Genomic DNA, 12,022 nt, shown 5'->3' with positions numbered 1-12,022 from the left:
CCGTGATCGTTCGACCCCCAACAAGCAAGATGGCCGTGCGGACGTGTAGCTCGGTCAAAAGTCCGTGATCGTTCGACCCCCAACAAGCAAGATGGGCCGTGCGGACGTGTAGCTCGGTCAAAAGTCCGTGATCGTTCGACCCCCAACAAGCAAGATGGCCGTGTGGACGTGTAGCTCGGTCAAAAGTCCGTGATCGTTCGACCCCCAACAAGCAAGATGGCCGTGTGGACGTGTAGCTCGGTCAAAAGTCCGTGATCGTTCGACCCCCAACAAGCAAGATGGCCGTGTGGACGTGCAGCCGAGGCGGGGCGAGGTGATCGAACCGGCGCAGTCTCCGCGGTCCGGGTGCGCGTCCGGGTAGTGGGCGCACAGGCGGACGAGCAGCAGCGCGTAGTGAGGCGGCCGCTGCAGGGCCTTCGCGAGGAGGCCGCCGGCCGACGAAATGCGCAGCGGCGGCCGCGGCGGGGAGGCGTGGGGGGGGGCTTGGGGGGGTCTCGCTCGGGGGGCGCCCCCCCCCAACCCCGGGAGGGGGGCGGCAGCAGCAGCAGCTCCCCCTGCAGAGACTCCAGAGAGAGCAGCAGGGGGAGCTGGGCCTGGGGGGGGGTGGGGGGAGAGGGACGGGGGAGGGATCAAGAGGTGGAGTGTCTCTGTGTGGGTGAGTGATGAGTGGTGAGTGTGGGTGGGTGGTGAGCGTGGGTGGGTGGTGAGTGGTGAGTGTGGGTGGGTGGTGAGCGTGGGTGGGTGGTGAGCGTGGGTGGGTGGTGAGCGTGGGTGGGTGGTGCGCGTGGGTGAGTGGTGAGTGTGGGTGGGTGGTGAGTGTGGGTGGGTGGTGAGCATGGGTGGGTGGTGAGCGTGAGTGAGTTGTGAGTGTGGTGAGTGGTGAGCATGGGTGAGTGGTGAGCATGGGTGGGTGGTGAGCGTGGGTGGGTGGTGCGCGTGGGTGGGTGGTGAGCGTGGGTGAGTGGTGCGCGTGGGTGAGTGGTGCGCGTGGGTGAGTGATGAGTGGTGAGTGTGGGTGGGTGGTGAGCGTGGGTGGGTGGTGAGTGGTGAGTGTGGGTGGGTGGTGAGCATAGGTGGGTGGTGAGCGTGGGTGGGTGGTGCGCGTGGGTGAGTGGTGAGTGGTGAGTGTGGGTGGGTGGTGAGTGTGGGTGGGTGGTGAGCATGGGTGGGTGGTGAGCGTGGGTGAGTGGTGCGCGTGGGTGAGTGGTGAGTGGGTGGTGAGTGTGGGTAGGTGGTGAGCGTGGGTGGGTGGTGAGCGTGAGTGAGTTGTGAGTGTGGTGAGTGGTGAGCATGGGTGAGTGGTGAGCATGGGTGGGTGGTGAGCGTGGGTGAGTGGTGCGCGTGGGTGAGTGGTGAGTGGTGAGTGTGGGTGGGTGGTGAGTATGGGTGGGTGGTGAGCGTGAGTGAGTTGTGAGTGTGGTGAGTGGTGAGCATGGGTGAGTGGTGAGCGTGGGTGAGTGGTGAGCATGTGTGGGTGGTGCGCGTGGGTGAGTGGTGAGTGGTGAGTGTGGGTGGGTGGTGAGTGTGGGTGAGTGGTGAGCGTGAGTGAGTGGTGAGTGTGGGTGAGTGGTGAGCATGGGTGAGTGGTGAGCGTGGGTGAGTGGTGAGCGTGGGTGAGTGGTGCGCGTGGGTGAGTGGTGAGCGTGGGTGAGTGGTGCGCGTGGGTGAGTGGTGAGTGGTGAGCGTGGGTGGGTGGTGAGCGTGAGTGAGTGGTGAGTGTGGCGAGTGGTGAGCATGGGTGGGTGGTGAGCGTGGATGTGTGGGGAGCGTGGGTGAGTGGTGAGTGTGAGTGAAGAGGTGGAGTGATGCCGATGCAATGATGCTGATGATGACGATGATGACGATGCTGTGGATGATGCTGCTTATGATGACGATGATGACGATGATGATGACGATGCTGCTGTTGATGATGCGGACGATGACGCAGCTGATCATGACGATGCCGCTGACGATGTTGATGATGGCGATGCTGCTGATGATGCTGCTGATGACGATGTTGATGTTGATGATGACGATGTTGATGATGATGTTGATGATGACGATGTTGATGATGATGTTGATGATGATGACGATGTTCACCTTCAGGGTTTGAATGAAGTGCACGAGGATGTCTCCAATTTTTTGGAAGTCGCCTTTGAGGTGGGCATTGGACCTCCCTTCCCTGGGGAAAAGACAAAGATCCCCCGTGTAGCCTCAACAGGCTGCTGGGACAAGTGCTGTTAGTAGCGAGTAGCAGCAGCACCTGTGAAGGGTAGACACAGACAAAGATCCCCCCGTGTAGCCTCTACAGACTGGCTGGGACAAGTGCTGTTAGTAGCGAGTAGCAGCAGCACCTGTGAAGGTAGACACAAAGACAAAGATCCCCCGTGTAGCCTCAACAGGCTGCTGGGACAAGTGCTGTTAGTAGCGAGTAGCAGCAGCACCTGTGAAGGTAGACACAAAGGACAAAGATCCCCCGTGTAGCCTCAACAGACTGCTGGGGGCAAGTGCTGTTAGTAGCGAGTAGCAGCAGCACCTGTGAAGATAGACACAGACAAAGATCCCCCGTGTAGCCTCTACAGACTGCTGGGGGCAAGTGCTGTTAGCAAGTAGCAGCAGCACCTATGAAGGTAGACACAGACAAAGATCCCCCGTGTAGCCTCTACAGACTGCCTGGGGCAAGTGCTGTTAGTAGCGAGTAGCAGCAGCACCTGTGAAGGTAGACACAGACAAAGATCCCCCCGTGTAGCCTCAACAGACTGTAGGGGCAAGTGCTGTTAGTAGCGAGTAGCAGCAGCACCCTGTGAAGGTAGACACAGACAAAGATCCCCCGTGTAGCCTCTACAGACTGCAGGGGCAAGTTCTGTTAGTAGCGAGTAGCAGCAGCACCTGTGAAGGTAGACACAGACAAAGATCCCCCGTGTAGCCTCTACAGACTGCTGGGGCAAGTGCTGTTAGCAAGCAGCAGCAGCACCTGTGAAGGCCGCACACTGCATCGGGTGCTCCATTTAAGGCCGAGTCGACTTAGGGGGAAACCCGGGTAGTGCTCAGATACCGCGCGTCGCCAATGCTGGGCATGGCTGGGACTGGAGGAATCCGATGAGCTATGAAGCTCTTTGCCACAGGCGTCCGGTAGTTCACAGATCCCCGGGTGGTGGAGGAGGAGAGGAAGAGGAGAGGGGGAGGAGGGGGGGAGGGGGGATGAGGGGGGATGAGGGGGGGAGGGGGGGAGGGGCAGGAGGGGGGGATGAGGGGATGAGGAGGGGGAGGGGCAGGAGGGAGGGGCGAGGGGGCAGGAGAGGAGGGAGGAGGAGGGAGGATGAGGAGAGGGGGAAGGGGGGGGGAGAGGGGGAAGGGGGGGAGGAGAGGGGGAAGGGGGGGAGAGGGGGAGAGGGGGAAGGGGGGGGGGAAGGGGGGGGGGAGGGGGGGAAGGAGGGGGGTAGGTGGGGGAGGGGAGGGGGGGGGTGGGGGAGGGGAGGGGGGGCGGGGGGGGTAGGAGGAGGAGGGGGGAGGGGGCAGGAGGAGGAGGAGGGACAGGTGGACAGGGAGAGACGAAGAGACACACAAGTGTAGTGACATAGAAAGGTCACTACTGTGTCGGCCTGTACGAGGGCTGGGGGGGCCCCAAGGGGGTGCCTGGGGGGTCACGTGCTGGAGGGATCGGGGACCTTCCCAGAGGTGGGGGGAAGTGAGGCGTGTCCTGGGCAGGGAGGCGTGGCCCTGGAGAGAGCCAGCCACGCCGGGGCGGAGCCAGCCACGCCAAAGCAGATATAAGCGTGGTGTGAACGCGGAGCGGGGCTGTTGTACCGTACTCCGAAGTGAAGACATCATCGGTCGTCAAGTCCCGAGTCGTCGTCTGTGTCGCGTTCCAGAGTGTTAGTGAGTTGAGGAAGGTGGTCACCACCTCATGTACAGCGTTATATTATTTACCGTTTAATAAATAGTGTTGCCTCCAAGCTGCGGTGTGTGTGCACCTAATTCGGTCCTACTACACAAGGGATGGCGGAGTGGACTGGTGGCCCCAGGGTGCTCCCCCCGTCCCCTACCAGAGCGCCATCCGCTGCTCCACGCGGCGCAGGAAGTCCGTGTGGAGCAGCTGCAGAGAAGCGATGGCGGGCAGCAGCAGCGGCGGCGGTGCCGGCAGCAGCTGGGCAGCAGCAAGAGCAGCACTCGCTCCACTCCCCATCACTCCACCTCCACCTCCTCCACCTCCTCCACCCAGACACTGCACAGAAAACACAGAGACAAACCTCCTTCTCCACAGTCACCGGTCACCTCTCTCCTCTCGCGTCTCCTCCTGCCTGGCTGGCTGGCTGGCTGCCTGGCTGGCTGCCTGGCTGCCTGGCTGGCTGCCTGGCTGACTGCCTGGCTGCTTGGCAGCGCCACGGAGATCCTTGTGTCAAGGTCCAAGCCCTGGGGTCTGGGTGTCTCTCTCTAGGGGTTCACGATGGCCGTGTCATAGCCACTGAGAACCTGGGGTCAAGGTTCAAGCCCTGGGTCTGGGTGTCTCTCTCTGGGGGTTCACGATGGCCGTGTCATAGCCACTGAGTTGCTGGGGTCAAGGTTCAAGCCCTGGGTGTCTCCCTCTGGGGGTTCACGATGGCCGTGTCATAGCCACTGAGTTGCTGGGGTCAAGGTTCAAGCCCTGGGTGTCTCTCTCTGGGGGTTCACGCATGGCCGTGTCATAGCCACTGGGAACCTGGGGTCAAGGTTCAAGCCCTGGGGTCTGGGTGTCTCTCTCTCTCTGGGGGTTCACGATGGCCGTGTCATAGCCACTGAGAACCTGGGTTCAAGGTTCAAGCCCTGGGTGTCTCTCTCTGGGGGTTCACGATGGCCGTGTCATAGCCACTGAGTTGCTGGGGTCAAGGTTCAAGCCCTGGGTCTGGGTGTCTCTCTCTCTCTCTGGGGGTTCACGATGGCCGTGTCATAGCCACTGAGTTGCTGGGGGTCAAGGTTCAAGCCCTGGGTGTCTCTCTCTGGGGGTTCACGATGGCCGGGTCATAGCCACTGAGTTGCTGGGGTCAAGGTTCAAGCCCTGGGTCTGGGTGTCTCTCTCTCTCTCTGGGGGTTCACGATGGCCGTGTCATAGCCACTGAGTTGCTGGGGTCAAGGTTCAAGCCCTGGGTGTCTCTCTCTGGGGGTTCACAGATGGCCGTGTCATAGCCACTGAGTTGCTGGGGTCAAGGTTCAAGCCCTGGGTGTCTCTCTCTGGGGGTTCACGATGGCCGGGTCATAGCCACTGAGTTTGCTGGGGTCAAGGTTCAAGCCCTGGGTCTCTCTCTCTCTGGGGGTTCACGATGGCCGTGTCATAGCCACCGAGAGCCTGGGGGTCAAGGTTCAAGCCCTGGGTGTATCTCTCTGGGGGTTCACGATGGACGTGTCATAGCCACTGAGTTGCTGGGGGTCAAGGTTCAAGCCCTGGGTGTCTCTCTCTGGGGGTTCACGATGGCCGTGTCATAGCCACTGAGTTGCTGGGGGTCAAGGTTCAAGCCCTGGGTGTCTCTCTCTGGGGGTTCACGATGGCCGTGTCCATAGCCACTGAGTTGCTGGGGTCAAGGTTCAAGCCCTGGGTGTCTCTCTCTGGGGGGTTCACGATGGCCGTGTCATAGCCACCGAGAGCCTGGGGTCAAGGTTCAAGCCCTGGGTGTCTCTCTCTGGGGGTTCACGATGGCCGTGTCATAGCCACCGAGAGCCTGGGGTCAAGGTTCAGAGCCCTGGGGTGTCTCTCTCTGGGGGTTCACGATGGCCGTGTCATAGCCACCGAGAGCCTGGGGGTCAAGGTTCAAGCCCTGGGTGTCTCTCTCTGGGGGTTCACGATGGCCGTGTCGGAGTTACCGAGACGCAGGGGGGAGGGGGTTGACCTCTGACCGTGACGAGGGCGGCCAGGTCCCGCAGGTAGGTCCGCTCCGTCGCCAGAAGCTCCTTGGTGATGAAGTAGGCCCGGTCTGCCGGCACACGCTGCGCAAGACAACAAAGGCAAAGATCCCCCGTGTAGCCTCGACAGACTGTAGGGGCAAGTGGTGTTAGTAGCGAGTAGCAGCAGCACCCTATGAAGGTAGACACAGACAAAGATGTCAGTGACGATGACAGTGACGATGATGATGTTAGTTGATGATGATGTTAGTGATGATGATGTCAGTGACGATGTTAGTGATGATGATGTTAGTGATGATGATGTCAGTGACGATGTTTAGTGATGATGATGTTAGTTGATGATGATGTCAGTGACGATGTTAGTGATGACGATGTTAGTGATGATGATGTCAGTGACGATGATGTTAGTGATGATGATGTTAGTGATGATGTTAGTGATGATGATGTTAGTGATGATGATGTCAGTGATGATGATGTTAGTGATGATGTTAGTGATGATGATGATTATAGTGATGATGATGTAATGATGATGTGAGTGACGATGACAGTGATGATGATGTTAGTGATGCTGTTAGTGACGGTGATGTTAGTGATGATGATGTTAGTGACGATGACAGTGATGATGATGTTAGTGATGATGATGTTAGTGATGATTGTGATGTAAGTGATGTTTGTGATGTTAGTGATGATAGTGATGATGATGTTAGTGATGATGATGATTATAGTGATGATGATGTAATGATGATGTGAGTGACGATGACAGTGATGATGATGTTAGTGATGCTGTTAGTGACGGTGATGTTAGTGATGATGATGATTATAGTGATGATGATGTAATGATGATGTGAGTGACGATGACAGTGATGATGATGTTAGTGACGATGACAGTGATGATGATGTTTGTGATGATGATGCTTGTGATGATGTTTGTGATGTTGATGTTTGTGATGACGCTGCTGTTCGTGGTGGTAGTGACGCTGACCCATCATCGCCCACCCACCTTGCGATGCCCCCCCCCCACCTCCAACGGCGGGGGGCTCCTCCGGCGTCTTCGTCCCGTGCGGGAGCTGCAGCCGCTCACGTCGCTGAGGCACGGCGAGAGCGACGGGGGGGGGGGACGACGACGCGGAGACGTCGTCCCCACGCCCCGGGGACGCGGCGGAGACACGCGGCCGGAGACACGGCCACCGGCCAGCGACCCGCTGAGAGACAGGGAGAGAGAGACAGGGAGACAGGGAGAGAGACAGGGAGAGAGACAGGGAGAGAGACACGGAGAGAGACAGGGAGAGAGGCAGGGAGAGAGACACGGAGAGAGACAGGGAGAGAGGCAGGGAGAGAGACAGGGAGAAAGGCAGGGGGACAGGAGGGAGACAGGGAGAGAGACAGGGAGAGAGACACGGAGAGAGACAGGGAGAGCGACAGGGAGAGAGACAGGGAGAGAGACAGGGAGACAGGGAGAGAGACACGGAGAGAGACAGGGAGAGAGGCAGGGGGGACAGGAGGGAGACAGGGAGAGAGACAGGGAGAGAGACACGGAGAGAGACAGGGAGAGAAACACGGAGAGAGACGGGGAGAGAGACGGGGAGAGAGACAGGGAGAGAGGCAGGGAGAGAGACACGGAGAGAGACAGGGAGAGAGGCAGGGGAGAGACAGGGAGGAGAGGCAGGGAGAGAGACAGTGAGAGGCAGGGAGAGAGACAGGGAGAGAGACAGAGAGAGAGAGACAGGGAGAGACACGGAGAGAGGCAGGGGAGAGACACGGAGAGAGGCAGGGAGAGAGGCAGGGAGAGAGACAGGAGGACAGGGAGAGAGGCAGGGAAAAGACACGGAGAGAGGCAGGGAGAGACAGGAGGGGGACAGGGACAGGAGGGAGACGGGGAGGGGGACAGGAGGGAGACAGGAGGGAGACACGGAGACGAGACCACGGAGACAGAAGGGGGACAGGAGGGGGACAGGAGGAGGACGGGAGGGGAGGGACGCGTCTCCGTGTGTGGGGATGGCGTGGAGAGTTCGGGTTTGAGTTGGGAACCAGGGCCCAGATAAATGTCAACACTATCACCACCATCATCACCACCATCATCATCGTCACCACCACCACCATCATCACCACCACCATCATCATCACCACCGCCATCATCATCACCACCGCCATCATCATCACCATCACCGCCATCATCACCACCACCGGCCATCATCATCACCACCACCATCATCATCGTCACCACCACCACCACCATCATCACCACCACCATCATCATCACCACCGCCATCATCATCACCACCGCCATCATCATCACCATCACCGCCATCATCACCACCATCATCATCGTCACCACCACCATCATCATCACCACCACCATCATCACCACCACCGCCATCATCATCACCACCGCCATCATCATCACCACCGCCATCATCATCACCAACACCACCATCATCACCATCACCGCCATCATCACCACCACCACATCATCATCATCATCACCATCACCGCCATCATCACCACCACCACCATCATCACCATCACCAGCCATCATCATCACCACCACCGCCATCATCACCACCACCGCGCCATCATCATCACCACCGCCATCATCATCACCACCGCCACCATCATCACCATCACCACCATCATCATCACCACCACCATCATCACCATCACCGCCATCATCATCACCAACACCATCATCACCATCACCGCCACCATCATCACCACCACCACCACCATCATCACCATCACCGCCATCATCATCACCACCACCACCACCATCATCACCATCACCGCCATCATCATCACCACCACCACCACCATCATCACCATCACCACCATCATCACCATCACGCCATCATCACCACCACCACCACCATCATCACCATCACCGCCATCATCACCACCACCGCCATCATCATCACCAACACCACCGCCATCATCACCACCACCGCCATCATCATCACCACCACCATCATCATCACCACCGCCATCATCATCACCACCGCCATCATCATCACCACCACCATCATCACCATCACCGCCATCATCATCACCACCACCGCCATCATCACCACCACCGCCATCATCACCACCACCGCCATCATCATCACCACCACCACCATCATCATCACACACCACCACCATCATCACCATCACCGCCATCATCATCACCAACACCACCATCATCACCATCACCGCCATCATCACCACCACCATCATCATCATCACCATCACCGCCATCATCACCACCACCACCAATCATCACCATCACCGCCATCATCATCACCACCACCGCCATCATCACCACCACCGCCATCATCACCACCACCGCCATCATCATCACCACCACCATCATCATCATCACCACCGCCATCATCATCACCATCACCACCATCATCATCACCACCACACCACCATCATCACCATCACCGCCATCATCACCACCACGCCATCATCATCACCAACACCACCGCCATCATCACCACCACCGGCATCACCACCACCGCCATCATCACCACCACCGCCATCATCATCACCAACACCACCGCCATCATCATCGCCACCATCAACCCCTCACGCAGCGTGGACGTCGCGTGAGCGGTAGCCGTCTCTGTCTGGACGAGGCGGGTAGCGGGGTGCGACTCACAGGGAGATGATGACGATGAGGACGATGATGCAGTTGGGGTGGACACAGATACCCACCCACCCACCCACCAAACCACCCACCCACTCATCCAGCCTCCCACCCCATTCAGCCACCCAACCACCCACCCACCCAGCCACCCAGCCACCCATTCAGCCACCCAGCCACCCAACCACCCCACCCCACCCACCAAACCACCCATCCACCCATCCAGCCTCCCACCCATTCAGCCACCCAACCACCCACCCACCCAGCCACCCAGCCACCCATTCAGCCCACCCAGCCACCCAACCACCCAACCACCCCACCCACCCAGCCACCCCAACCACCCAACCACCCACCCAACCAGGCACCCACCCAGCCACCAAACCACCCACCCATCCAGCCACCCACCCATTCAGCCATCCAACCACCCACCCATCCAACCAGCCACCCAACCAACCAGCCAGCCACTCAACCCATCCAGCCACCCATTCAGCCACCCAACCACCCACCCACACAGGCACCCAACCAGGCACCCACCCACCCATCCACCCAGCCACCCAGCCAGCCACCCAACCGATCCACCCAGGCCACCCAACCACCCAGCCAGCCACCCAACCTGGCACCCACCCACCCATCCACCCAGCCACCCAACCACCCAGCCAGCCACCCAACCCATCCAGCCACCCACCCATGCAGCCACCCAACCACCCAGCCAGCCACCCAACCCATCCAGCCACCCACCCATGCAGCCACCCAACCACCCAACCACCCAGCCAGCCACCCAACCCATCCAGCGACCCACCCATGCAGCCACCCACCCACCCACCCATGCAGCCAGCCACCCACCCAACCATCTGACACCACGTGTGACACCCCGCTGTAGAGGCGACGGCGTGTTTATTGTCAAAAAGCGACTTTGGCGTCGTCCCGTTCTAACAAACAAACAAAAACAAAACCGTACAAAACCACACGCGGACACAGGCAACCTCGTGCGACGCGCACAAAGACAAAGGTGCCCCTCCCCTTGCCCCCTGGGGGATGCCCACCACAGTCTGCGGGGGGGGGGTGGGTGGGGGGTGGGGGCCAAGCGCTGACGTCAGCGAGGCGACGTGGGGGAGGCAGAGCGCGGCGACCCGACCTCCGACCCCCAGCGGGTCGCCGCCCGAAGCCTCGAGAGCCAGGGCGGCAGGCCGCCGCCGCCGTCGCCCCGCGTCGTCCCGTGTCGTAGTCGTGTCCGTGTCGTCCACCTCGTCGTCCACCTCGTAGTCGTCGTCGTCGTCGTAAGACCGGGGCGCTTGACGAGCAACGGTCCGAGTTGGCGAGCAGGAGGTCGAAGCCGCGGGAGACGCCGAAGGCCGGGAACGACGCCGGGAAGGCCTCAGGGAAGGCCTCAGGGAAGGCCTCAGGGAACGACGCCGGGAAGGCCTCAGGGAAGGCCTCAGGGAGGGCCTCAGGGAACGACGCCGGGAAGGCCTCAGGGAAGGCCTCAGGGAACGACGCCGGGAAGGCCTCAGGGAAGGCCTCAGGGAAGGCCTCAGGGAAGGCCTCAGGGAACGACGCCGGGAAGGCCTCAGGGAAGGCCTCAGGGAGGGCCTCAGGGAAGGCCTCAGGGAAGGCCGCCGGGAAGGATCGTTCGGACGACGCGGGGGAAGTTGAGGAGGCGAGCAGGAGGGGGAGTCCGCGGGGAGCGGGGGGGGGGGAGGTGGGGTGGGGGGGGCCGCGGTCCCCCACCCCGCGCTCCTCATCATCAACATCATCGTCGTCATGGTGACACCCGTCGTCGTCGTCGTCGTCAACGGCCGCCTCCTCCTCCTCGTCGTCGTCGTCGTCGTCGAAGGAGCTGGGCCACGATCGATCGGCCAGCAGTCCGTCGCCTCGCGACGAGGGTGACGTCGGAAGCGACGGTGCCGTCGGCCCCGGCGTCGACGTCGTCGTCGCCCTCGTAGTCGTCCGGTAAGTGGTAGCGATGGGAGGTGCAGCGACGGGGCACCGCGACCGTCACCGCCGGCGTCCAGGTCGTCGTCAACATCGCGCTCGGTGTTCGGCAAGCGGTACCGGGCGGGAGATGGAGCGGTCGACGGCGCCACAATCACCGTAACCGCCACAACCACCGCCACCACCGCCACAACCACCGCCACAACCGCCACAACCGCCGCAACCGCCATCACGGCCGCCATCCCCACAGTTAGCCAAGCGGTACCGTGCACAGATGGAGGAGCGGAAAACACCATCACCGCCACCACCATCACCGCCACCACCATCACCCGCCACCACCATCACCGCCACCACCCATCGCCGCCACCACCATCGCCGCCACCACCACCGCCGCCACCACCACCCGCCACCCACCACCACCGCCACCACCACCACCGCCACCACCACCACCGCCACCATCACCGCCACCACCACCACCGCCACCACCACCCATCACCGCCACCACCACCATCACCGCCACCTTCGCTCGGCGAGACGACATTGTCGTGCGGGGAGGAGGTGTTGGTGACGTGGGCCGCTGGCTCACCTCTCCCGGCCGGTGACGGAACTCCGTCG

The 12,022-nt window shown here is 60.8% G+C and overlaps 1 protein-coding gene across 1 annotated transcript in view; it reads right to left on the bottom strand.

The window, feature by feature from the left end:
- Nucleotides 1-11,501, bottom strand: part of LOC144741155 (FERM, ARHGEF and pleckstrin domain-containing protein 2-like) — a 34,592-nt gene extending 23,091 nt beyond the window's left edge. The window contains 10 exon segments of the mRNA XM_078623779.1: nucleotides 324-482; nucleotides 521-593; nucleotides 2,080-2,161; nucleotides 4,026-4,204; nucleotides 5,848-5,937; nucleotides 6,854-6,973; nucleotides 6,975-7,025; nucleotides 7,027-7,495; nucleotides 10,611-11,077; nucleotides 11,355-11,501. Coding sequence (XP_078479905.1) covers nucleotides 324-482; nucleotides 521-593; nucleotides 2,080-2,161; nucleotides 4,026-4,204; nucleotides 5,848-5,937; nucleotides 6,854-6,973; nucleotides 6,975-7,025; nucleotides 7,027-7,495; nucleotides 10,611-11,077; nucleotides 11,355-11,501 — 1,837 coding nt within the window.
- Between the last annotated feature and the right edge of the window lie 521 nt (nucleotides 11,502-12,022).

This window comes from Lampetra planeri, unplaced genomic scaffold, assembly GCF_965212315.1.
Source record: "Lampetra planeri unplaced genomic scaffold, kcLamPlan1.2.h2 scaffold_443, whole genome shotgun sequence".
NCBI lineage: Eukaryota > Metazoa > Chordata > Hyperoartia > Petromyzontiformes > Petromyzontidae > Lampetra > Lampetra planeri.
This window is presented reverse-complemented; position numbering and strand designations above follow the sequence as displayed.